Below are 24,674 nucleotides of genomic sequence, written 5' to 3'. Positions count from 1 at the left end.
AACATGCGTAGTCAGGATGGATTCTTAAGTCGAATAAATCCATAGTCTTCCTATGGCTGGCCATGAATAGTTGAGATATTGCTGATGCGGCTGTAAATGTTATTCACTCCTTAACACTTCCTAAGGCCTGCCAGGGTCAACCTATCTACTGGTGCTTAACTGTGGCAAGCAGATACAGCAGAAGACCTGCTGTTTATTTATGGTCAGTAGTCTGGTGGGTCAGTTGATGGTCTCCACTCATCCTGTATATATGATATTTGGATTTGGAGGGCCAATTCTTTTCATCATTAGTTGGCTCTGCTGCTCAGTAGATTCTTAGATTTTCTTTGATCAATGTAATGTGCATAGTAACATTTTAGATTCATGAGTAAATTTATCCACATCATCCCTTGGCTGTAAGCACCCTTTTTGAGATTAGAGTGCCGTAAACCTGATAGTATTGATAGTATTGAGCCTATCAGTGTAGAATATGTCCTTACTAGGGCTGGGAGGAGTCCAAATTTACTACCTGGGTAACTACCATGCTATTACCCGACCCTTCCCGGATACCCGCTATATGTCTCAAGATGGGGTAAAAAGTCTGATTGGGAATAGTTTGACCGTAGCCCTGGTAAAATGTATTTAGATACACGTATAAAACGATCTGGTCATGTATACACTGAAGTTGACTGAAGTTTTATCTTTATTCAAATCTGGGAAGGTCAGACGGAATGGGTGCATAGTCAGAAAGAAATGCGAACAATAGTGACTTGTAGTGTAACCATAGAGTTTTAGATATATTTTTTCAATAAACAATATATCACGTGACTAACCACGGGTCCGTGTAGTCCTGTGGGTACCCGGGTCCTACTCAGTACCCACCCGACCCGAGTGCCCGAGTTACCCATTCCAGCCCTAGTCCTTAGCACCACTTTGCTAGTTGCAAGAAACAACTAAATTGGGTACCTGTAGGGAGTCCAGATTAAAATTGGTCCCTTACATCCGATGTTGGTCGTAAGAGGGCCGGGGGCACGGGTGGCCCAGTCGTCTAAGGCGCCGCGATTCGCTGTGCAGAGTTGCGTCCCTTGGGCACGCCAGAAACCTATGATTGTGGGTTCGAATCCCGGTTCGCCCCGATTATGTTTCTAGGTTTGTTAGCACCATACCCGTGCTCGTGGGTTTCACCGAAGTGGTAAACGTCTGAGACCTGCATCACTTCGGGCTTTCCTCCCACATTAAGCTGACACGCCGTGATATAACTGGAATACTGTTAAAAGCGGCATTAAACCCAACTCACTCACTCACTCACTCACTCACTCACTCACGTAAGAGGGCCAGCAGCTTGGTTGATGGCACGCTAATGTACCCTGGGGGCATGGATCATGGATCTCACGCGTTATCAATCACTATATTTTCTGGTCCAGACTCAATTATTTACATACCTCTGTCTTCTTGATGGAATATTGTCGGAATATTTTCAACTGCAGTACGAAACAAAAAACACACCTGATAGTATTGATGTTTATGCAATTAACACATGTCAGTCCATATTACTTTCATGTGGTTATTTTTATTTCAGATTCAAGATTTGATAACAGTCACAAGAAAATTCATCCGGTTCATTTCATGCAAAGAAGTCCATTGGAAGAAACACAACAAACATGAAACAGCAGAAGTTTTTCTAGTTTACTGCTGTGTGTAAAAAGTGTATAGTTTACAACTGCATTTTCACTCACACTGAGCTACTTCCTTCGACTTTAATAAGTATTATAATTGTGATATTTAAGTCACTGTTTTTGCCATAAAACTGCAATTGTAGTGATGAATTGTGAACTTTGAAACCTGGCAATGTTCTTATTAGTCCTGTTTACTCCGTTAATAACTTGGCCAGAAAAGTGTATATTTACTCATGTATCCTGATATATGCTTGTGCTATCTGTGATGTTTACAATGAATGTTATATTTTCTATTTATTTCAAATATGGAAGAAAAAAAATGTTTTAATAAATATGACTTTGGCATTAAGCTGTCCTGTCCTTGGAGAAAATTCTATGGAGAAAGTCAAGCTCCTTAAGAGGATTCTATAAACTACATGGAAAACTGCACACACATTTCACAGACCTCCTGAGAAGACAGTTGGTGATCTGTAGCTAGAGCATTCTCTAATATCCAGTGTAGTATTTCCATTCTATTATGATACATTTCCTTGTGTCGATTGGTTGTTGCTTTAACACAAGAAATCCTGTCCTCAGTTTGTGATAAGAGAGAAGTAGAAATGGTTAAGTCATTTACAAAATGAACCTATGGTGCAAATGGGTCTGAGGTATTTATCATATTAGAATGGAGATATACACTGAATAATCAAGGTGTAGCTGGAGTTTTATGTATGATGTGTTTTTACTGATCATGCCAGGGGGCATGGGTGGCCCAATCATCTAAGGCCTTGCAATTTGCTGTCCAGACATGTGTCCCTTGGGACCACTAGAAACCTCTGATCGTGGTTTGAATCCTGGTTTGCCCTGATTGTGTTTCTAGGTTTTTCAGCACCATACCCATGCTCCTGTGTTTCACCAACGTGGTAAACATCTGACACCTGCATCACATCTGACTTTTAAGCTCACATGTGGTGATATAACTGGAATAATGTTCAAAGCAGTGTTAAACCTAACTCACTCACTCACTCACTCACTCACTCACTCACTCACTCACTCACTCGTTTTGATGGTAGTTCAGGAATCAGATTACATTGACCCTTGCTCCTGGCCACTGGGTGCCTTACTAAGTCTTGTAATGAACAGGCCAAATATTATATAGATAGAAAAATGTTCACTACACCACACAGCCAAATCCACAAACAAATGCAATAAAAATAGTTTCAAAGTTATTATTTGTCTCTCCATTTTCTTTTCTGGAATACTAAAAACAAACTCAAGATAACTCTTAAATTGTTAAATAATAATTGATGAGATTCATGGAATAGTTTCTGCCACTGCAAATTTAGACCTAATAGTGAGGTAATACCTTGTCTGACAAATACCATGGCATTTCCTGCTTACTGTGAAAACATTCTGCTCTGATTTAGTATTTATTTCCTACCAATACCAACAGACCAAATCAACTAAACTACTGGGCAAAAGAAAGTTTTCACCGATTTCACTTGACCAAACACCAAAAACAAAGGCATATGTGAGATTTATGATGATTAATTTATAAACTGAAATCATTTTCCATGAATTAGAATGAAAATGCATTGTAATGCCGATATTGCATTCTCCGCAATACGTAAAGAAAGATTCAAGGGGTCCAAATTAAAAATTACACAAATCAGAGTTCATTGAAAAAGTGCATGAAGAGTCCATTAATGACACAGTAGTCAGGTAACACGTCATCAATAGCGAGTGTGACCACCCTGGGCATAAGTTCAATAGAGTCTGTTGAAGTTCCTGTCGGTTCGCTGGAGGCGGTACATGTTGTCTCAGCTGACGATCAAGATGATCCCAGAGATGTTCAATGGGGTTCATGTCTTGAGAACAAGGTGGCCAGGTCAATACGTTGACGTTAACGTTGTTCAGGTAGTCTTGAACAATTCGGGCGGTGTGAGGCCTTGCGTTGTCTTGTTGCAAAATTAATCCTCTTGGCTGATGTTGAATAAAGGGCACCACAACAGGTCTCAACACTTCATCCCTGTATCGCTGAGCATTCAGGTTTCCTCGGATGATAACCAGCCGTGTTGTAATCTGGCCACAAATGCCACCCCATACCATGACGCCTCCACTTTCAAACGGCTGAACTTCTCTAATGCAGTTTGGCGCCAGTCGCTCTCCCCTTAGTCGAAAAACTCGAACTCTGCCATCGTTCCTGAACAGACAGAACAGACTTTCATCTGTAAAGAGCACTCTCGCCCAGTCACGTCGCTGCCACCGACGTACAGTTCGTGCCAATTGCAGTCTGCGTTGACGGTGTAGACGGGTCAAGGCCATTCCGCGGAAGGGTCGATAGGCTCGTATACCAGCCGTACGTAGTCGTCGAAGGACTGTTCGTCTGCTGATGGCATGCCCTAGTGCTGTTGCCGCCGTTGACGTCGCCGTCACACATCTGTTTCGGAGGTGAATCTGCCGGATGTAGCGGTCTTCGGCCGGTGTTGTCACTCTCGGTCTTGGCCGGTCTTGAGTCTGTCCTGTCTGCTGGTAGCGGATTATCAACTTGCTGATGGTGGTCTGGGAGCAGTTGAAGGTTCATGCTATCTGACGTTGAGTACGTGCACGTGCATTTGGACCAATGTCTCAAAATCACGTTTTGCACGTTTTCAACAATGCATGATTTGGAAAGCTGCGTTCGAAAATCTGCGTTGTGGTTGTGGTCATGTTGCATTTGGGCGAATGTTTTCTGCGGGGGTTCAAACCTGTACCAGCTTTTTGGCTTTTTATACAACTGTTTTTAGAGTGTAAACTTTCTTTTGCCCGGTAGTTTATTTGCCAAATAAAATACAGAATTATTGCTCTTCACAAACATTATTTTTATATGCTAAATAATCTGTTTGAAAATCCGTTTAACCATAAATATGAAAGTCTGCCATCATTCAGTATGGTTTAAGAGTGTGGTATTTCTCCTACGACGGTTCAGACACTTCTTAAAAATTAAAAACACACAGGAATTTCACCAAAGCGAGCACATGTTAAGATGCAAGAATGGAGTTGTCTTATATCCAAACCACAGACGGATTGCCCCACATTTGCCATCCGTATGATTTAAACGAAAATAGTGAGTGAGAGCAGTCTTTGCATAGCTAAAGCAGGTAGGGTATCAAAGGACGAGGCCTTGCGCTCGGTGAGTGAGTGAGTGAGTGAGTATGGTTTTACGCCGCTTTTAGCAATATTCCGGCAATATCACCGTGGGGGACACCAGAAATGGGCTTCACACCGGATCTTCGGGTTGCCGAGTGAACGCTTTAACCACTTGGCTACCCCACCGCCCCTTGGCGCTCGGCAATAATGGGATAAATCAAGAAGAGGTCGGCTCGGAGTCAGTATAATGTGTCTGAGAGTCCCTCTAGTATCTTAGTGGGCTAGCACTATATAACCGGCGTAAGTCCGGACGAGTACAAGGAGCAACACACACGTGCAATGCACATCGCTAAAAGGTGATTTTCAATCACCTTGAACGCGACGTTAAACCCCATTTCACTTCGCATATTACTACAGTTTCATCTTAACGAAGTAGCTTTAAGTATTACACTATTTTCGTAAAAAGAAAGATGACGAATCGGGAAATACTTCCACCGAAAACAAAGCCGCTTGAACACGATAATGAACTCATTTGGTGATAATGTGCATACACCTATTGCTTGTATCACATAGTTGATCCCATCACCTACCGAAAATCCAATGTGGAATGAATGTTTTGTATGTTTCTACATGGAGGGGTGCGGCGGGCAGCACACATTTATATACTGACCGCCAATAGAAACGCGATGTTTCCAATGCGTACCACTTTATGACAAAACTAACAATCAGTCAAGTGGTACAGCAGTGTCTTTATTCTTATCACAATATGCTGCACGTCATTTCCGAACTTTGCTAGTTTGTACAAGACATATTTGCATGGTGCATCTAGAGACATGGCTCTATGACGTCACATATGATGCGTTCATGAGCGTCGATTCACACAAAATACCAGTATGTTCGTTTGTGCGTCGAACCAATCTAATATCTCTTGAATAAGAGTAATATTCATATATTAATCAAGATGTATGGTATTCGCGTTTCCTTTGAGCATATTATGGACTAAACAGCCTGCAATACTGTATATTGATACATGTATATGTTATCAAAAAACGTCCTCAAATGTCATCGAATGTGTAACGAGCTTGATGATTGCCTCACTACACCAGTCTATCGCGAAACTCGTTGCGTACGTGTCAGACCTATCGTAAGACTCGACCTTGTGACCTGTGTTGTTGATAACATGTTAGATACATGTACCATGTCATTTTCTGACATGTTGTTCATCATATGCTGAGCCTGTTTGACATAGAAGTGAATCGCTGATTTCAGAGGTTAGTGCCTTTAGTGGAAGGTAGTATTTTGTTAATTGATGTTCATCGGCATTGGTCTGTGCGAATATTCAGAATCAATAATATTTAGTACTTGCTCTTCTTGAACAGTAAAGAAATGAATCACGTTCATGTGTGATATGAACTGACCTAAATGGCTATGGAAGATAATGTTTTTTGTAAAACCACTACTTCAAAATTTGTCTTGTACACACGCAAACCGGAGGCATAACTGGAAAAGTAACCTTGTCTTTTCTTAAGAGGCGGCTAACGGGATCTGGTTGTCAGTCTCGCTGATGCATGCCATCTAAACGCATTTGCCAAGATCGATGCAACCGATATCAGTCACTGGATTGACTTATCTAGATTATTTACAGACCGCCGTCCCATAGCTGGACTATTGCTGAGTGCAATCGATATTCAAATGTTTTCCACATAACTATCAATATAATTAACTAAACGTCAATAATGTTTCCTTATCTGTAACATTTAATTTATGATCATGTAATATCGTGTCATTTTACCATTTATGCTTCCATTCGTTACCAACTCGTGCCATTCCTTCTTGTAGGTTACGGAAAGATGCGAGTGGTGACGAATGTATATAAATCTTCACGTGCAAGGAAGTTAACTGAGTACACTGGCGGCAAAAAGATACTTTACCTCTTTAAAAATGAAATTGCAAAATTTAAAAGTTCAAACTAATTTGATACACATCGTCCAAGCACAACAATGCTCTATGCGGAAAGTGATACACGTCCACGGCACGTTTTTCTTTTTAGAAACTGCGAGAGCGAAAAACACGTGCCGCTTGGGCACCCGAAAATACACGTGCAATATAGGTTCATAACGCATACGGACGGCATGCCAGATACTCACACTGATAAAAAAACAACAACACAGAAATGCCACGACTGGCACTCGAACAACGCAAGCGGGCACTGGGTATGATACAGGTGGGAGCCACCCCTGACCACATTGCGAGTACGTTTGGTTGCCCCCATGTTGCTATAACCTGACGCAACGTTACAGATAGACCGGGCAGACATAAGACAGACAGACCAAGGGTAACTACGCCCAATGAAGACCGGTAGTTGCGGACTTTGCGACTCCGGAATCGATTCCTGACAGATACTTCATCAGCGACGAATGGCTTAGGGCACATGGTTAGTCGACAGGCAGTGGTCAGGCGACTCGGGGCTCAAGGAATGAGGGCTTACAGACCTTACAGAGGACAGTTATTGACAGCGCAGCGTCGTCGTCAGAGATTGAGATTGTCCCAGACTGTACGTCGTTGGCAGCGACGTTACTGGCAGATGGTCGTCTTCATTGATGAAAGCCGGTTCTGTCTCTTCAGAGCTGATGGAAGACAACATGTTTACCGCCGAAGGGGAGAACAAACGGCAGCATGTTGCGTTCTTGAGGTCGTACCGTATCGCGTAAGGGGTGTTATTGTGTGGGGACGACGTTGTGGACAGGAGAGAGCACCACTGGTCATCGTTAACGGAAATAGGACAGCTCGGCGTTACGTGGATAACATTCTTCGTCCGATTGTCCGATCATTCATACAATAGCTGTCTCGAGGTGTCCTTTATCAGCATGACAACGCCAGACCTCATACAGCCCGAACCGTACAGAACTTCCTTGCAGCTAACAACGTCAACGTGTTACCGTGGCGTGCACGCTCCCCAGACATGTTCCCCAGAGAACACGTCTGGGATGTCATGGATCCTCCAGCCAACCGACAAGAACAGATGCAGGGCCTCCAAGAAGAATGGCGACGTATCCCACAGACGACTGACTTTTTCTGTGTGACGGGGAGATTTTACGTGTCTTGTAAGCAGGGGGTGGTCACACGCGCTATTTATGTGACGTGTCATTGAACGTGACCGATTTCAGATGTGTGTGCCCTGGTTATTGCTATCCCACCTCAATTCGGGCAACTGCCATGCCAATATCGGATGCTGTATGGCTGTCGTTTTAAATATTGATTTCGTTGAGGTTTTGATCTTTACAATGCATTTTACTTCATGCATCTTTTTTCAAGTTCTTTAAACTAGAGTGATTTAAAAGTATGGTAAAGTTTCCAACAAGTTCAGTTTCCAGCTGGACTTTTATCGTCAGTTAGCTCACTTGTCTCCTCATGATGCCATTATAAAACTGGATATATAATTTGCAAAAGAATTAATACGAAAAATTAATTGAACTTTTCTGCATGGATTGGGATTGATTTCTGTGGAAAGAATCAGGTACCGCAGAAATTTGGTGAAAAGATGGAAAAATCGCAAAAACACGACCAAGTGAGATCCTTGCGCCGAAACACACCAGCATGACATGCAAATGCAACATCACTTGTTTGGCTATAAAACGTTGGGTTTTCATTTGCATGTCATCATTATCTTACAGCATGTGAACAGCGAAAACATGCCTCGACTGACTGAAGCCCAACGCAACAAAGCCCTCAAAACAGCAGAATCATCTTCAGCTGTAGCCAGGTTTTTTACCGTAGCACCAAGCACCATTACAAGACTGTGGAACCGTTATCAGACACACGGGACAACACGGGATCTTCCCAGATCCGGTCGACCAAGTATCACTACTGGAGCACAGGACATGCAGATTCATACGGCTACATGACTTAGATGTGGTGGTAGAGTGACGTGGGCAGCTACACTGATAGAACAGACTTGTTGCACGTTCTGGGGAATTTAACGGCACAATGTTACATGGATGAGATTCTTCGGCCACACGTCCTTCCCATTATTCAACAAGCAAACGTCATTTTCCAACAAGCCAACGCCCGACCTCCCACGGTAAGACTGACAACAGCCTTTTTCATGAATAAAAACATCCAGGTCCTGCTATGGCCGTCTTGGTCTCCAGATTTAAATCCAGTCAAACGTGTATGGGCTGCACTGGATCAACGACTGCGAGCACGTCATCGACAACCACAGAACCGCCACCAGTTGGCACAAGAACTGCAGGCAGAGTGGGTGAAGATTGTCCAGGCAAAAATTCGGGATCTGACGACGATGCCAGTCAGTTTTGGACTCTAATGGTGGCCATAGAAGATATTGAGAACAGATGACCTTCACTTGAAAATCTACTGTTCCATGTGTGCCATATGGAACCTGGGTCAACGACAATGTGTGACAATTTTGAACAATCGATTACCATCTGTTCATTATTTATATGATATATACAAAATATATATCCAAATCACTTTTGCGTTTCTTTTTTTGCAGAGTACATTACTTAAATAATCGTAGTTTTAATAAAATGAAACTAATTAGAAAGTAAATAGGGCACCATGTTAACAGACATATTTTGAACGTTTGCAAACTTGTATATCTTATTTGAAAATAAACATGTCTTTTTCACTTGTTCTTTTCATGGTAACGTAGGTACGAGTGTTTCCCAAGAACACAGACCGGAACTGCACACTTAAAACTCGGTACTACTGCAAGTTTCAAAGACAACCTTATGTGACAACCTTCTTCAGAACTGAAGTAAAATAACAGTCCACGTGAGTGGCCGTTTTATTTGTTTTCCATATACGTATGAGGCTTCAACTGCACATGATAAGTGAGAAAGAGTGTTGAAAAAGTTCCTATTTCCCACACGCGTTTTAAATCCAAGCCTTCTGAGAAGATATTAATTATGTTTCTTTAATTTTATTTTAGCTTACCTTAACGGAAAGTTCTAACTTAAATGAGCTTCTGTCTTAATTACATGTACATGTTAAGTACATGTATGTACATGATTGTGTATTAAACTAGTTCCGGTTATAAGCTGGATCAGTAGCGTTCTTCAGTGTTTGTTTCGCCTTAACATATATCGTGTAACAATCGACGACAATGATTCAGTCATTGTACCGCAGTAGGAAATTTAACCCGGGTCCTCGGCGTGACAAGCGAGTGTTTTAATCACTAGGCTACCCCGCCGTCCCACTTACATAAGGAAGATATGCCGAATGTACAAATACATATTGTTCTTAAGTCATGATTTGAGTATGTTTAGGTCATGTCATGGATTTACTGTTACTCAAAGCAGTGTGTAGCTTTGTTCCCATGTTGGTTGGTTGGTTTGTTGTTTAACGACGCACATTCCAGCTATATGACGGGGATTTGTAAATAATCGAGTCTGGACCAGACAATCCAGTGATTAATATTATGAGCATCGATCCACGCAATTGAGATCGATGACATGCATCAACCAAGTCAGCGAGCCTGACCACCCAATCCCTACAAGCGTAGTCGCCTTTTACGGCAAGCATGGGTTGCTGAAGGGTTCTCTCACCCGACCGACCCTTTTAGAATTGTCTTCAATATTTTTTTTCGTTTAGGGAGTTATAAACTAAAATTCGTTGTGCAAACTGTGTAAATCCGCGTAGCGGAATTACGCAGATTGTGAGCACCGGTTTTTACATTTAAATCTCCATAAAGTAAAAAAATATTGAAGTCAATTATCATAAATATAAAAAGACAACAATAATTACTTATGAATTATTAACACACTCACAAAACTGTAGACAACAGTACGAATTCATGATCAGTTACATAGTTCAGCGCAATAATCCAACACAAGCCCCGCCCACTCTATTATCAGCCAATCAGGAAACAGTAGTTGTTATGTGGGCGTGGCCTAACTGTTTTTCGGTTTCTGAAAATATTATTTGGTTAGCCAATCAAATACCACGGAAGCGCTTGCAGTTTATTTATTTCGAAATATAACTAGAATGACCTCACTATTGTTACCCTATTTCAAAACTATTATACTGTTATATGGGTACAACTAATCGTAGTGCTAGAGTTTAATGAGTACCTAATCGACCAGGTAATGTTCAACATGATGGCAAAGCCAAGATCGTCAGCCAAGTCACAGTAGATTCAGCAGAATGTGTGGGAAGATGTTTGGAGGTTATGGTTTTTTTTGTAGGTTTGTTTAAATCTCAAGATCTTTTACATTTCAGTGTGAAGTGTCTGGACCACCAGGAAGTTAACGGAAGTACGTATTATGAACTGACTGTGTGTGTTGATTAATAAGGGACGAGAGGCACTTTAACAATAACCAATGGTTCTGGCAATCGTTCCTTTGTATCACGATACATTACTGTCACGGGTCTTCTATTTGTCTTAGAACACAGCCAAATCCTCACACAGCTTGTGCAAACGTCACTTTTAACTTTCTACTCGAGCCTGATCCACACACATCTCAATCATCGTGTAGTTCGAGGGTGGTATCGGGATATAATTGTACGACACGTGACCCAAACAAACATTCATTGGAACAAGCCTTTTGGACTATTATTCTGGGGGTGGGAATTTGTATCGAGATTAGATGGGTTTTTTCAGCTATATCGGCAAAGCCAGATATGTTTTAATTTAAAACTTTGAGCTTGAATTTTTTTTACAAAAAACACCTTGCAACAATGGTATATCACTTAAAGCATTTGCATACTGATGTGTTTCAGTGTGGGTGTGTAAGCTTTGCCACGAATTGAATGAAACAAGCCAGAGTTGTTGCAAGAAATGTAACCAATTACGAACTACACCCTTGAAGAGCGGTAAATACTTTTACTTACCACTTCAGCTCCACTTTTCTGTTTGGGTCTCTAGTTGCCCTGGTGGTATGGTATGATATTTTAGTTTTACGGCGTGTTGGACCACTAAAAGTCAAATCAAATGTCTCTAAACAAGAGCAGTCTCAGTAATGGAAATGAGATGATTGAGTAATCTGTTTCATGACCTAGTTTATATTTTAAACCGGCAAGTAAACACAATTTCATTTCTGGAAAGTAAGAACTTATTCCATAAAAATGCAGATAAGACCAAAAAGGGACACCATTTAAATAGTTTCAACGTCAATCAATTTAATAATGTAAACGTCAATACATAATACACACACACACACACACACACACACACACACACACACACACACACACACACATAAAAATGTAGTCGGAATCTCATATGTTTCTTATGATGATTGAAATGGTTTTGTCGCTTTTATTGGAATCTCAGATTTAAATTATTGGTATATCAGTATCATAGCGAGGTTCTAATACTAGCACATTGGGAGTGAAATGCAAGATATCTCGTGGGATAATTTTGGTTCCTTTATTGTTGTGACAATACCAAATATTCATACCAAACTGTTTCAACAAATAAGAATTATAGAGCAAGTTATTCTTCTTTAAGGTCAAACACAATGTCCGAGATGCAAAATGGCGACATTGCTACCAAGAGGAGTGTGTTCAGCCTGCGGCAATGGGGGAGTACAGGTTGCGAAAGTCAACCCGATGCCCAGACCTTCTACAGAGACAGCAGGTAAATAAGGAGTTGGTGGGTGAGTTTATTATTTCAGTTATATCATGGCGTGTCTGCTTGATGTGGAACGAAAGTCCGAAGTGACGCAGGTCACCACCTTGGTGAAACCCACGAGCGAGCACAGGTATGGTGCTGACAAACCTAGAAACGCATGAGTGTAAACTGGGATTCGAACCCATGATCCGAGGTTTCTGGCACGAATTACAGCGCCTTGGACGGCTGTGCCACCCGTACCTCCAATTAACTATTGAATGGAAGGGCAGTGTGCATCACGATGTCGAGGCGAGGTATATAACAAATGTCACCTTTGGCTCCCCCAAACCGCATATTTTGGAAATGACAACCTCTAAAACATCGTTATAAGATTGAGTGAGTTGGCTTTAACGCCGCTTTTAACAGTATTCCAGTTATATCACGGCGTGTCAGCTTAATGTGGGAGGAAAGCCCGAAGTGATGCAGGTCTCAGACGTTTACCACTTCGGTGAAACCCATGAGCACGGGTATTGTGCTGACAAACCTAGAAACATAACTGGGGCGACCCGGGATTCGAAGCCACAATCACAGGTATCTGGCGTGCCCAATGGACGCAACTCTGAAGTGCGAATCGCGGCGCCTTAGACGACTGGGCCACCCGTGCCCCCTCGTTATGAGAACTGCACGTGCAGTACCAAATTAGCGCGGTTAAATCTGCAGGTAGCCTATCTCTGCATTGATGACGCACAGTATGTTTATCTCATATATATTTTCACTTGACCTTGTTGGACTAATATCAACACCAACTGAGGAGTTAAGGCAGATTTTCGGGATGCGTTTTCTAATATTAATACTTATTTTAACACGAGTAGGTCGTGGGCGGGGTCTATGGCGATGTGGTGACACAGTTATCTTGTTCGTTGTTACATTAGATCTTTCAGTTTGGGAAATCAGAAAATAATATATTTGTGTCGATTTAATTTCAGGAGCTTCTGTTCATGACCCTGGTATTACAAATGGGCCAAAGGGTAAAGAACCTGCCAGTGAAGACTTCCTGCAAAGGAGAGTAGATGAAGTGGCGCACACTGAGGAAGAGAAGATGAAGAAAGAGATGAAGGGAGAATTTCGAAAATCGATGCAGATGAAGATGGCAAAAGAGAGAGAGGAATTCTTAATACAACAAGGAAAAACTGCCATGGAGACGGAAGCTCTAAGACGTGAAGTTGCCGGTCTGAAACTAAAGAACCAACTTTCGGAGTGAACAGTTTATAAGGAAACATTTCAGTTACATAGCACCCTCAATCATACAGCGTATATCCACAATGGTGCGATATTTACTATGGGCCCCCTTTGCCACCAAAGCTTCGTTTCGGAAGTGACGTCACTATCTCCCTCTCTCTTATCACCAGTTTAGCACAGCATTCCCTCAGTCCTAAGTGTACTTTGATTGGACAGCTATTTTTAGCGAAACGGGTATCCCCCTGATAACCAATCTCTTGTGAGCATCTACCCCTCTTCATTGTCCTAAATGTTACACACATAGTAATGCAAATGTAAAGTTATTTGTCAATAATTCATCGATGGCGTATTCTTTATACAGTAAACTACGGTTATAACGAACTCAAAGGGACTACTTATTTTAGTTCGTTATAACCGTAGTTCGTTATAAGTATATATACAGCATAACTACAGCAAATAGTCGGGACCAAAAAAAGTAAGTTCGTTATATCCGTCAGTTCGTTATAAGCGTGTTCGTTATAACCGTAGTTTACTGTATGTGTATTGCTTCATTCATTGCTATCTTATTATCATATATGTAATAAATTTCTTTCGACTGTATTTGGCCTACTCATCGTGTTATCATAACTCGACCGCCTCCGTGATCTAGTGAAGAGGGCGTCTGCACGGATAACGAAAGGTCGGTGATTCGGTCCCCTGATCCAGTCATACCAAAATACTTTTAAAAAATAGCACTTGTTGTTACCCTGCCTGCCGCTCGTCATTAACGGGATAACACAAGGACTGCTCGGATGAGATTCTGTATAATGTTTCTGAGTGAGGTGTCCATGTTAAACTTCGGCATGGCATTCCAGTGGGCTATTAGGGAAATAATCTTAAACGCGACGTTAAACCTCACGTATTATCTTAAAGGAATTACTCCTTTACGAGAGTTGGATCGACAATGTAGGTTGAGTGGTTAAATTAATTGTCTCGTCACACGGGATCTTGTGAGTAGCGATTCACGCCATTGGGGCTATCAGCCAATTCATGGAGCATGACCATCCGACCTTCTGTTGTCGACTCTAAGGACCATCGTGGAATACATGTACTAGGGTCCAATTCTTCTCCTGAATCGCCATGCTTGTCGTTGGAGTCGATCAAAGAGGATCGTGTGGATACTGTGTGTGACCTGGCTTCGCGCATCGATTGCGATAGTCGACATTCATGTTATCAACCACTTGTCCGACTTGTCCGCCGCAGAGATGTAGCTAGAATGTTGTTGACTACAGCGTAAATCAACATCTATTAAAACATAATGTCATTTACAGCCAAACGGTAAATACATGATATTAACCACTGGTATATCTGTTCCTGATTCGAGTATTTACAGGCCGCCGTCGTGTAGCTATACTATTGCGGAAACATACAAACAACAAATACGTTCGTGATCATGCCCAAAACATGCAAGTGTTTGAAAGATAGACTATTCCGGACTAGTACAAGCAGCCACAAATATACATAAACGTACATGCACGTCGCTATATGAATGTTATAATCTTGACGATTTGGTATTGACAAATAAATAACTTTCATGCCCTTTAAGACGAATTGTTGCTTTTTGGTTTTTGATTTTGTAGCAAACAGACTATAATGACAATGGACAGAAATTAGCAGGAAAAAGCAGTTTGGTCAAAAACTCATGTTTGACAGAACCGACCTTTTTGGCCAATACTGGTCATGCATCTGCAAACGATCATGTCACTATCATACCTCGTCCTGTCAAATTGTGGGTATCCTGGTTCTTAAAGCGTTCGCTCGTCGCGACATGCTGAAGATCCCGTTTGGATTCACATGGGTACAATGTATAAAGCCCATTCTGGTGTTTCCCGCCGTGATACTGCTGGAATATTGCTGAAAGCGTCCTAACTATGGTGCCCCAGAGGAGAAGTCGCTTTCTCGCACTATCGCTTTATTGCTTTCTCGCGATGTAACAATAGTCCCTCTGGGTCACTTTAGGGGTCCATGTGTAATGTGTTTCTATACGATAAAAAGTATAGACCTAAAATAACATTAAATCTGACCTCAGGTGGGGGAGGCTGAGGTGGTTTTAATCATAAAAGAGAGCTGAGATTTTTCCAGTCACATTTCAAATTATACATATAGAGGGAATGTTGAAATTTTCTCATTATCTACTTAAACATAATTTAACAGTACAGACGTAAGTGCTTTTATAACAATCCACGGATTTCTGCGTAAAAAAATATTTGATTGATTAATGGACCTATTTAGGAGTTTTATTGGACCCCCGCCCCCAGGCCTAGTTATCAAAACAAACAGCAAATAACACCGCTTACAAGCGCTGAGTAGAGTACTTCCTAAAAACAATAGTGTTTTCCTAAAAACAACACTTAGCTTATATCAATCTTTATTCTGTTAGCGGAGTTAGATGTCATCAAACTGGAAGACCTCACCCAAGCAATGGTTATACTACCGGGTGTCCATTATGTAATTTATAGTGTTTGAATGACATATTGTTCTCAGTAAACCGTTATGTGGAAAGAGATAGTTGATTGGTTTTATATTCAAGTTGGTATTTCCGCTATTCAAAGTGTGCAGTGAGGCCGTCTTATCAACAGTCATTTCTGAGACATAAATGCAAAGTTTAATTAATTAAGTCTACTCTTATTTTTTTGCATTTATGATTAACTCTAACGTAAATTTTGAAGATTAACAGTAGATACTATTCAAAAGAAGTTAAAGAACATCCGATTCTTTCATATGAAAAAGCGATAGAGCGAGAAAACGATAGAGCGAGAAAGCGATATTTCCCATAATGCCGTACATTAAACGTCTTTTGCTGATATTCAGTGACCCATTCCTATAATTATCACCGCTATTAGTGCTGCTACGTTTAGTTTGTAAACACACGTGTTTATTTTCTTGTAGTGTAATAAATTAACAACAGAATAGTCGTTCATATTTTCATTTTGTTCATAACACACACACACACACGCACACACACACACACACACACACACACACACACACACTCACTCACACACACACACACACACACACACACACACACACACACACACACACACAAATAATTTTGACACAACTATACTTAAGATTTTATGCACAAAATATTACAATGATAGATGATTTAACATGTGTGTTCATAGTAATGCACTTCATATTGTTATCAACGTTAACTATGTGGCCATACTGATTAGTATGTATCCCCATATGTGTAGTTTACACAAGTACACATATCAACTGTGATAACACCACATCGATGGGGGCATTGGGGTAGCCTAGTGGTTAAAGCGTTCGCTCGTCAAGCCGAAGACCCAGTTCGATTCCCCACATGGGTACAATGTGTGAAACCCATTTCTGGTGTCCCCCGCCGTGATATTGCTGGATTATTGTTAAAAGCGACGTAAAACCGTTCTCACTTACTCACAGGGGCGTTTATCAAATTACTGTATGCAAGTACATATACTTTGCATAAGGCAGAGACACAATTCAAATTGATCCTACATCAAATGTGAAAAAGAATATGTACGGACAACAGATATGACACACTGTAGCATCATATACTACCGAAAACAAGTAATAGAACACCCACAATTATAAGACAATGTATTTTGCAATACAATCAGCCATGACTAATTAACCATAGTCTTCTCAACTTCTTTTGAAAAGTATATATTTAGATTTTAACCTGATTTATTTGGAGCGTATTGGCATCCGCCACGTGCTTTCGGCGTGATGGTCACATAAAACTAAATAGGAACATAAGCCAATCAATTACATTTTACGCAAAAATCTGTGGATTGTTTTAGAATCACCTGCGTCTGTACAGTTAAATTATGTTTTAAGTAAATAGAGAGAAAAGTTCAACATTCCCTCCCAATTGAAGCAGAGAGCACATGTGGCCCCTATTGTGGTCAAGAGGGGATATTGCTTTACCGCGGGAAAACGAGAAAGCGATAAAGGGATAGAGCGAGAAAGCGATGTCCCCTCTCGGCCACCATACATATGGCAAGGTCACATCAACACTCCATATAATGTCACAAATCATGTGATACAGACTTTTCTCATCAGATTGTGGGTTTACTCAGCTCTGCCTATATATAGGATTGTTTGATTGTTTGATGTTTAACGTCGCACTCAGCTATATGCTTGCTATATTACGGCGGCAGGTGATAGGTTGAATAGAAAATAAGGACAATTTATAACTTCTATCTTCGTTTTTTTTTTATACAGCGACGTCTGCAGATGGATCAACATGTACAAACTTCACTTATCGCGATTATCCTTGCCCCGTGCAAAGTGCATATCTGAGTGTCATGGACATGATAAAAAAATTATAAAACCTGTCTCCATTATCTGCCGAAACAGATTCCATTTGGCGTAAAAGGAAAATAAAATAAAAAATGATATAAATGAATCGCTGGAAATCAGTGATGACACCAGGTGTTCGCAAAAAGGGTAAGCATTTTCTAACCTACTAGTGACACTCGTCACTCAGACAATGTGCATAAAAAATGTTTTTTAAAGTCAAAGGATATATCTTTACCGAAAAGCTATTTTTACGAGTGATCACTGTTGCTTGACAATATTCTTATGTTGAGCAGGCATTTCGTCACTGAATCTGCTTGTTCTTAAGGGTAGCTGACAATAATATCATAAAATCCAAATGTAGCAAGATCATTTCAGTGTTCTGATATAGTAACTTTAATTCATAACCAGATTAGACAACAAGTGCAGACACACTGCATGGAGGACATGTTATCTTCGTGTATCTTCCATAGGCGTATATGTAGTCTGTCATTATCTGGGTGTCCTGCGTCAGGCCTATCTCGTAAGCAAAATGAAGGTTTTCTTGTTTACTGAAGGTGACTTCACCAGTGATCCCTGTAGCCGGGACATCTGTCTAGATTCATCTTGTGTTCATCAGAACATTCATTAGCGCTTTCATAAGGAATTCTCTTTGGTTAGTTGGATCGTTTAAACCTTATTGTAACGTTTTATACATCACTACGTAAATATTATCTACGTTTCACCTTCCTCCAGCTGATAAATTATGCGTAGATCAAATACTTAGGTTAAAATAATACTAACAGTATTTTCTCCTTGTTTTCAGAAAGCTAGCGTCGTTCCCGTCAAGTAAGTATACATGCTTTCAAAAGTAGCCTAAACTTCCATGGTTAAATCTCCCTCTATCACTTAATGAAAAATTGAGTAATGTGATTTAATGCCGTTTGGAACAGTATTTCAGTTAAATCAGGGACTGTTAGGGACCGAATCTGTGCGCGGCGTGCGTGCGAGCGTGCGTGCGTGCGCGTGTGTCCGTGTTGTTTTTTTAGGGGGGTCACAAAAATTGTTGCAAGGTGTTTCTTTTAAAAGAAATCTGGCTCATAGTTTTAAATATAATAATTTCTGGTTTTGTATCTGTCTGTAGCTGAAAAATATATCTAATCATCATACAAAATCTCACACGAAAGGTTACGAAGTGATTGCCTTATGTTGAAGGATTCTCTGGTGCATAATGTCAACGACAGGTAAAGCATCTCTCATTCTTATTGGACGCCACGGGGCTGGGAAAACAGCAGTTGTAGAGTCCATTATGGGGGCAAGTTTGAAGACTACTTCAAAGGAATCGGATAACATTTACTCTGTAACATCTTCTGAAACATCATTGAGGATTTCTGAAACACCTGGATTCTTTGCAGCAAACCCAGACACTGATACCTGTAAATTAAAATTGGTAGAAAGTATCAAAACTTCTCTTCCGGGACCCGATGCTTTTGGACTGGTGATTAAGATAGGACGGTTCACAGCGGAAGAAAGAGAGATGATTGGCATTGTAGAAGAAGTATTTGGTGAGGATGTGTTCCGATTTACTATTGTCATCTTTACAAAGTTGGACGAACTCACCTACGATGATATGACTTTGGATGAGTTCCTTCAAGACAGTACGCCAGAACTTCAGAGGTTTTTAACGGCATGTGGTGGGCGGTATATTGGCTTTGACAACACGGGAGACTGGGAGACCAGGGCGAAGTATGGAGAGAGACTTGTATCCATGTTGAAGGATCTCCAGACGCAGAACAGCAACATGGTCTACACCGTGGCCATGCTTGATGAGGCCACTGGGTGTCAGCAGAAGAAAGAGGAAGAAGAGAAGAGAAAACAGGAGGAAGAGTATAGGAGAGAGAAAGAAGAAATGAAGAAAGGGGTGCGTGAAGAGATTAGACGAGAGTTTGATGCAAAGTTGATACGAGAGACGACAACACAGACGCCCCCAGCCATTCCTACAGATGATGTCCCTTCACTGTTAGGACCAGAAGTGGAAAAGAAGGAGCTGGAATCATCACCCCTTCTTGACATATCAACATCCAGCACATATGCAAAGACGCCAAACTCAGGTAAAGTTAATTGTTTCGCGCAGGTGAGTGTCACAATTGCAGTTTTGTTTCTGTACAATTGTTATCCATATGTTTGATATTTTATTGTTCACGTGTATAGATATGTTTCTAATGAATGACTAGTGTTCCAACAGCTTGAGTTGAAGCAACAGGTAAAACCAACCGTTTCACTGAACTTGTAAATTCACAAAGTAGGTTCTATTTTCAGTTCACCTAGCTTCAATAATACAATGGTTATTAACAAAATTAAGGTTAACAATAGTAGCTAGAACCACAGATACAAGCACCTGCTTACACCACACATGTAGAGGTTAACAATAGTAGCTAGAACCACAGACACAAGCACCTGCTTACATCACATATGTAGAGATTACCAAGAGTAGCTAGAACCACAGACACAAGCACCTGCTTACATCACATATGTAGAGGTTACCAATAGTAGCTAGAACCACAGACACAAGCACCTGCTTACATCACATATGTACAGGTTACCAATAGTAGCTAGAACCACAGATACAAGCACCTGCTTACATCACATATGTACATGTTACCAATAGTAGCTAGAACCACAGACACAAGCACCTGCTTACATCACATATGTACATGTTACCAATAGTAGCTAGAACCACAGACACAAGCACCTGCTTACATCACATATGTACAGGTTACCAAGAGTAGCTAGAACCACAGACACAAGCACCTGCTTACATCACATATGTACAGGTTACCAATAGTAGCTAGAACCACAGACACAAGCACCTGCTTACATCACATATGTAGAGATTACCAAGAGTAGCTAGAACCACAGGACAAGCACCTGCTTACATCACATATGTACAGGTTACCAATAGTAGCTAGAACCACAGATACAAGCACCTGCTTACATCACATATGTACAGGTTACCAAAAGTAGCTAGAACCACAGATACAAGCACCTGCTTACATCACATATGTAGAGATTACCAAGAGTAGCTAGAACCACAGACACAAGCACCTGCTTACATCACATATGTACAGGTTACCAAGAGTAGCTAGAATCACAGACACAAGCACCTGCTTACATCACATATGTAGAGATTACCAACAATAGCTAGAACCACAGACACAAGCACATGCTTACATCACATATGTAGAGGTTAACAATAGTGGCTAGAACCACAGACACAAGCACCTGCTTACATCACATATGTAGTGATTACCAAGAGTAGCTAGAACCACAGACACAAGCACCTGCTTACATCACATATGTACAGGTTACCAATAATAGCTAGAACCACAGATACAAGCACCTGCTTACATCACATATGTAGAGGTTACCAAAAGTAGCTAGAACCACAGATACAAGCACCTGCTTACATCACAAATGTAGAGATTACCAAGAGTAGCTAGAACCACAGACACAAGCACCTGCTTACATCACATATGTACAGGTTACCAAGAGAAGCTAGAACCACAGACACAAGCACCTGCTTACATCACATATGAAGAGATTACCAACAATAGCTAGAACCACAGATACAAGCACCTGCTTACATCACATATGTACAGGTTACCAATAGTAGCTAGAACCACAGATACAAGCACCTGCTTACATCACATATGTACAGGTTACCAATAGTAGCTAGAACCACAGACACAAGCACCTGCTTACATCACATATGTAGAGATTACCAAGAGTAGCTAGAACCACAGACACAAGCACCTGCTTACATCACATATATAGAGATTACCAAGAGTAGCTAGAACCACAGACACTAGCACCTGCTTACATCACATATGTACAGGTTACCAATAGTAGCTAGAACCACAGATACAAGCACCTGCTTACATCACATATGTACAGGTTACCAATAGTAGCTAGAACCACAGATACAAGCACCTGCTTACATCACATATGTACAGGTTACCAATAGTAGCTAGAACCACAGAAAACAAGCACCTGCTTACATCACATATGTAGAGGTTAACAATAGTAGCTAGAACCACAGATACAAGCACCTGCTTACATCACATATGTACAGGTTACCAAGAGTAGCTAGAACCAGAGATACAAGCACCTGCTTACATCACATATGTAGAGGTTAACAATAGTAGCTCGGACACAATTTCTACTAACTCGGAGTTTATCAATTGTAGGCAGAACCATGGGAAGCCTTGTGGGTTGCTTTGGTTGTAAACATAAGACGTCATCGCCTGACAATAACCATCCTCGATTATCCGACGAAACAGATTCCACTGGGCGTAAGTATTATCTGAACTCATTTGCTAAGACATTATGTATATCCAACAGTTTGAAAGACAGTCTCAATAAAATATTTGTTCATAAATATACGATTACAACTTTACACGAATAAGAAATCCGTCTAATTTGTATAGATATTAAATTGAATAAGAATAATTGCTGTTAAACGTACATTACGAAGCACAAGTAAATGTGATAATGGTATTGTGTTATTTTTAGAAGCTTTAGAAGATTATCACTTTTATTGGTGTCAAGGTTTTTTATGTTTACTGAGTTATAGTGAAATACAATATTTCATTCACATTAGAGATTAGAATTTGAACTTTCATTTTGGGTCCACTACGCATTAATATATTTTATCAAGGTACCCTGGTCTTTCTTGACAAGTGTGTTTTTTCTTTATGTACACAGTTGGAATATGAATCAATACAGCCGTACAGTCAATTTCTATATTTCTAAAATTAATCTTCAGTTTTCAATACATTGATATATACTTTCGTTTTGGGGATATGTTAACATGACTCAAGTACATAAGTGTGAAATTGTTGTTTGTGCTAGGGTAAAGAATAAAACAATGATCAAAGACTATTACCACTATTTTGATATATGATTACACATTCTGAAAATCGAACTGAACATGGAAGCGCCTTTGTTAACATAGTGAGAATCAAATGAGTTAGAATCAGTTTTATTCTCAAAACTCACTTTAAGGGAGCACAGAGTATTGACACATTGGAACCATTCCCACGCTCGTTTGATTTTATATATGATAAATGTGTAAAATATTACGCCGCACTCATCAATATTACATATAGACCACGGCGGCTTGTGAAGACTCGGTCATGTATGCCATTGGTTGACATCATTAGCAATGATCCAAGACAGAGCACACCTTTTAACCACCCGGGGTTCGGAGTAACATTGTGCTCCCGAAGACCCACCATAATGGATTTAAGGATGCACACCACACGCATATAACATAGATTCACTTCGTAACGTCTTTCGGTTTCAGATGGAGAAGAACCTTCGACAAAAGGGCAAGAAGAAACACGATCAAAATGCTTCATTATCTAATTGGCAAAATGATCTTTAAATTTTGTTATCTAGAGTTTGTATTTCTAATATTCCGTTTTTATATCACAGAACAAACAAAGCCGAACCATTATTATGAAGCACGCATTTCCTGTAAAGGTCAGACACATTGTTCATGGCTAGAAATTTGAGTTCATAATTTTAATATAACATAGGGTTAATGGCGTTTTTCGCCACAGACAACACATTGTCACCTTAATCACAGCGGTATACATTGATGAGGCTTGATCAGGCCAACTTCGGGTTAATAGCATGAACAACGACTTGCGTTTACGTTTGAATATATGGGCGGATTTGGTGAAGATAAATGGTTGTTTTCAGTGTTTATTGTTTGTTAGTACGTATTAGATTATTTTTTTAATTCAGTGATGACAACACTTATTCTGTATATAATGAATTCATTGTCATAAATAACCCAATTAACAATGTTGTTAGTTTGTCGTATTTTCTTTTTAAACAGGCATAACTCGTGATCTTATAGATAGTGTAAAGGGACGAGTGGTGCCGAATGACATTAGCAGTTCTACAATCAATCGTAACCAACTCGTGCCATTTCGGGTGACGAATGTGCTCCAGCCAATGAAATGCGAATGGGGCGCGTGACACCATAGTAATATGCAAATCGGCCATACCCATAATACCCCTGGCATGACTAATTATAATTGCACTGATATTGGACGTTGCTCAGTCTGTTAGCTTGTCGGGCTGACCATACGCTTTTTCAGTGACTGAATCATGTGACGGACGGTGAAAGTCGAATTCACACGACGTTGTAGGATACAAAAGAGGCTTTAAAATAATGAAAGTTTATTTTGTAAGACCATTGGAATTAACACCATTCCATCTCATATGTTCAAAGTCACCTAATTGAAAGGAACGTTCCACATATCGTTGACGTTTACCCCTTTGATGAAACTCACGAGCACAGATATCTTGTCAACATTCCAAAGATCATAATCGGGGCGGATCTTGGATTCAATCAATCATTGATTTCAGTATGAAGGCCTCAGGCCCACGTACACCTAATACGATGAAGGTATTTTGAACACGACAACAGCAAGTCTTTACAGTCGTGAAGATTAGAGATTGATCGCATCTGTCTGTACTTTGCTAAATATTTTTAGTCAGAGGACTGCAACATTGTTATCAAACTATCCCCTGGATTAGCAGAGGTATGGACATTGAAATATGGAAACTATTTTGAACTAATATTATCAAATGCACAGCATATCAATACAAACTGAATTTCATTGTCAAAGATATGTAAGTTACATACTGGCCTAAACCCAAATGTCAACGATGCCCATTCTCTTCCTTATATTATGTAAACCTTCAATTGGCCAAGC

At 40.4% G+C, this 24,674-nt stretch overlaps 3 protein-coding genes across 30 annotated transcripts in view; all 3 read left to right on the top strand.

The window, feature by feature from the left end:
* The window catches only part of LOC124132110 (thioredoxin domain-containing protein 3 homolog), a 41,739-nt gene extending 39,739 nt beyond the window's left edge, over positions 1-2,000 (top strand). For 24 of the 25 annotated variants that reach the window (XM_046495762.2, XM_046495776.2, XM_046495767.2 and 21 more), the window contains one exon: positions 1,559-2,000. The gene's annotated coding sequence lies outside the window, so the exon portion shown is untranslated. The remainder of the gene's footprint in view (positions 1-1,558) is intronic. The other variant, XM_048381738.1, reaches the window with a different exon arrangement.
* A 3,908-nt stretch (positions 2,001-5,908) lies between these two features.
* LOC124132109 lies at positions 5,909-15,159 on the top strand. 4 transcript variants are annotated; one of them, XM_046495749.2, is made up of 6 exons: positions 5,909-6,034; positions 9,436-9,557; positions 11,004-11,038; positions 11,505-11,597; positions 12,235-12,363; positions 13,323-15,159. In XM_046495749.2, coding segments are annotated over exons 3-6 (498 nt in total). In that variant the 5' UTR covers positions 5,909-6,034; positions 9,436-9,557; positions 11,004-11,037; the 3' UTR covers positions 13,598-15,159. The 4 variants fall into 4 exon arrangements, 3 of the variants coding, with proteins under 3 accessions (XP_046351705.2, XP_046351704.2, XP_046351706.2); XR_007218129.1 differs by lacking the exon at positions 11,505-11,597; XM_046495748.2 differs by lacking the exon at positions 9,436-9,557 and having other exon boundaries at positions 5,914-6,034.
* A 3,258-nt stretch (positions 15,160-18,417) lies between these two features.
* Positions 18,418-23,754, top strand: LOC125372359 (GTPase IMAP family member 9-like). Its single transcript, XM_048382079.1, has 5 exons — positions 18,418-18,559; positions 18,710-18,732; positions 19,099-19,994; positions 22,131-22,235; positions 23,249-23,754. Exons 3-5 carry the CDS (start codon positions 19,115-19,117, stop codon positions 23,308-23,310), a joined length of 1,047 nt encoding a protein of 348 aa, XP_048238036.1. The 5' UTR covers positions 18,418-18,559; positions 18,710-18,732; positions 19,099-19,114; the 3' UTR covers positions 23,311-23,754.
* The last annotated feature ends 920 nt before the right edge of the window (positions 23,755-24,674 follow it).

The sequence above is a fragment of the Haliotis rufescens genome, unplaced genomic scaffold (assembly GCF_023055435.1).
Source record: "Haliotis rufescens isolate VD_foot unplaced genomic scaffold, xgHalRufe1.0.p SCAF_4, whole genome shotgun sequence".
In the NCBI taxonomy this organism is placed as follows: domain Eukaryota; kingdom Metazoa; phylum Mollusca; class Gastropoda; order Lepetellida; family Haliotidae; genus Haliotis; species Haliotis rufescens.
Note: the sequence above shows the minus strand (reverse complement) of the source record. Positions and strands in the feature narration are given on the sequence as shown.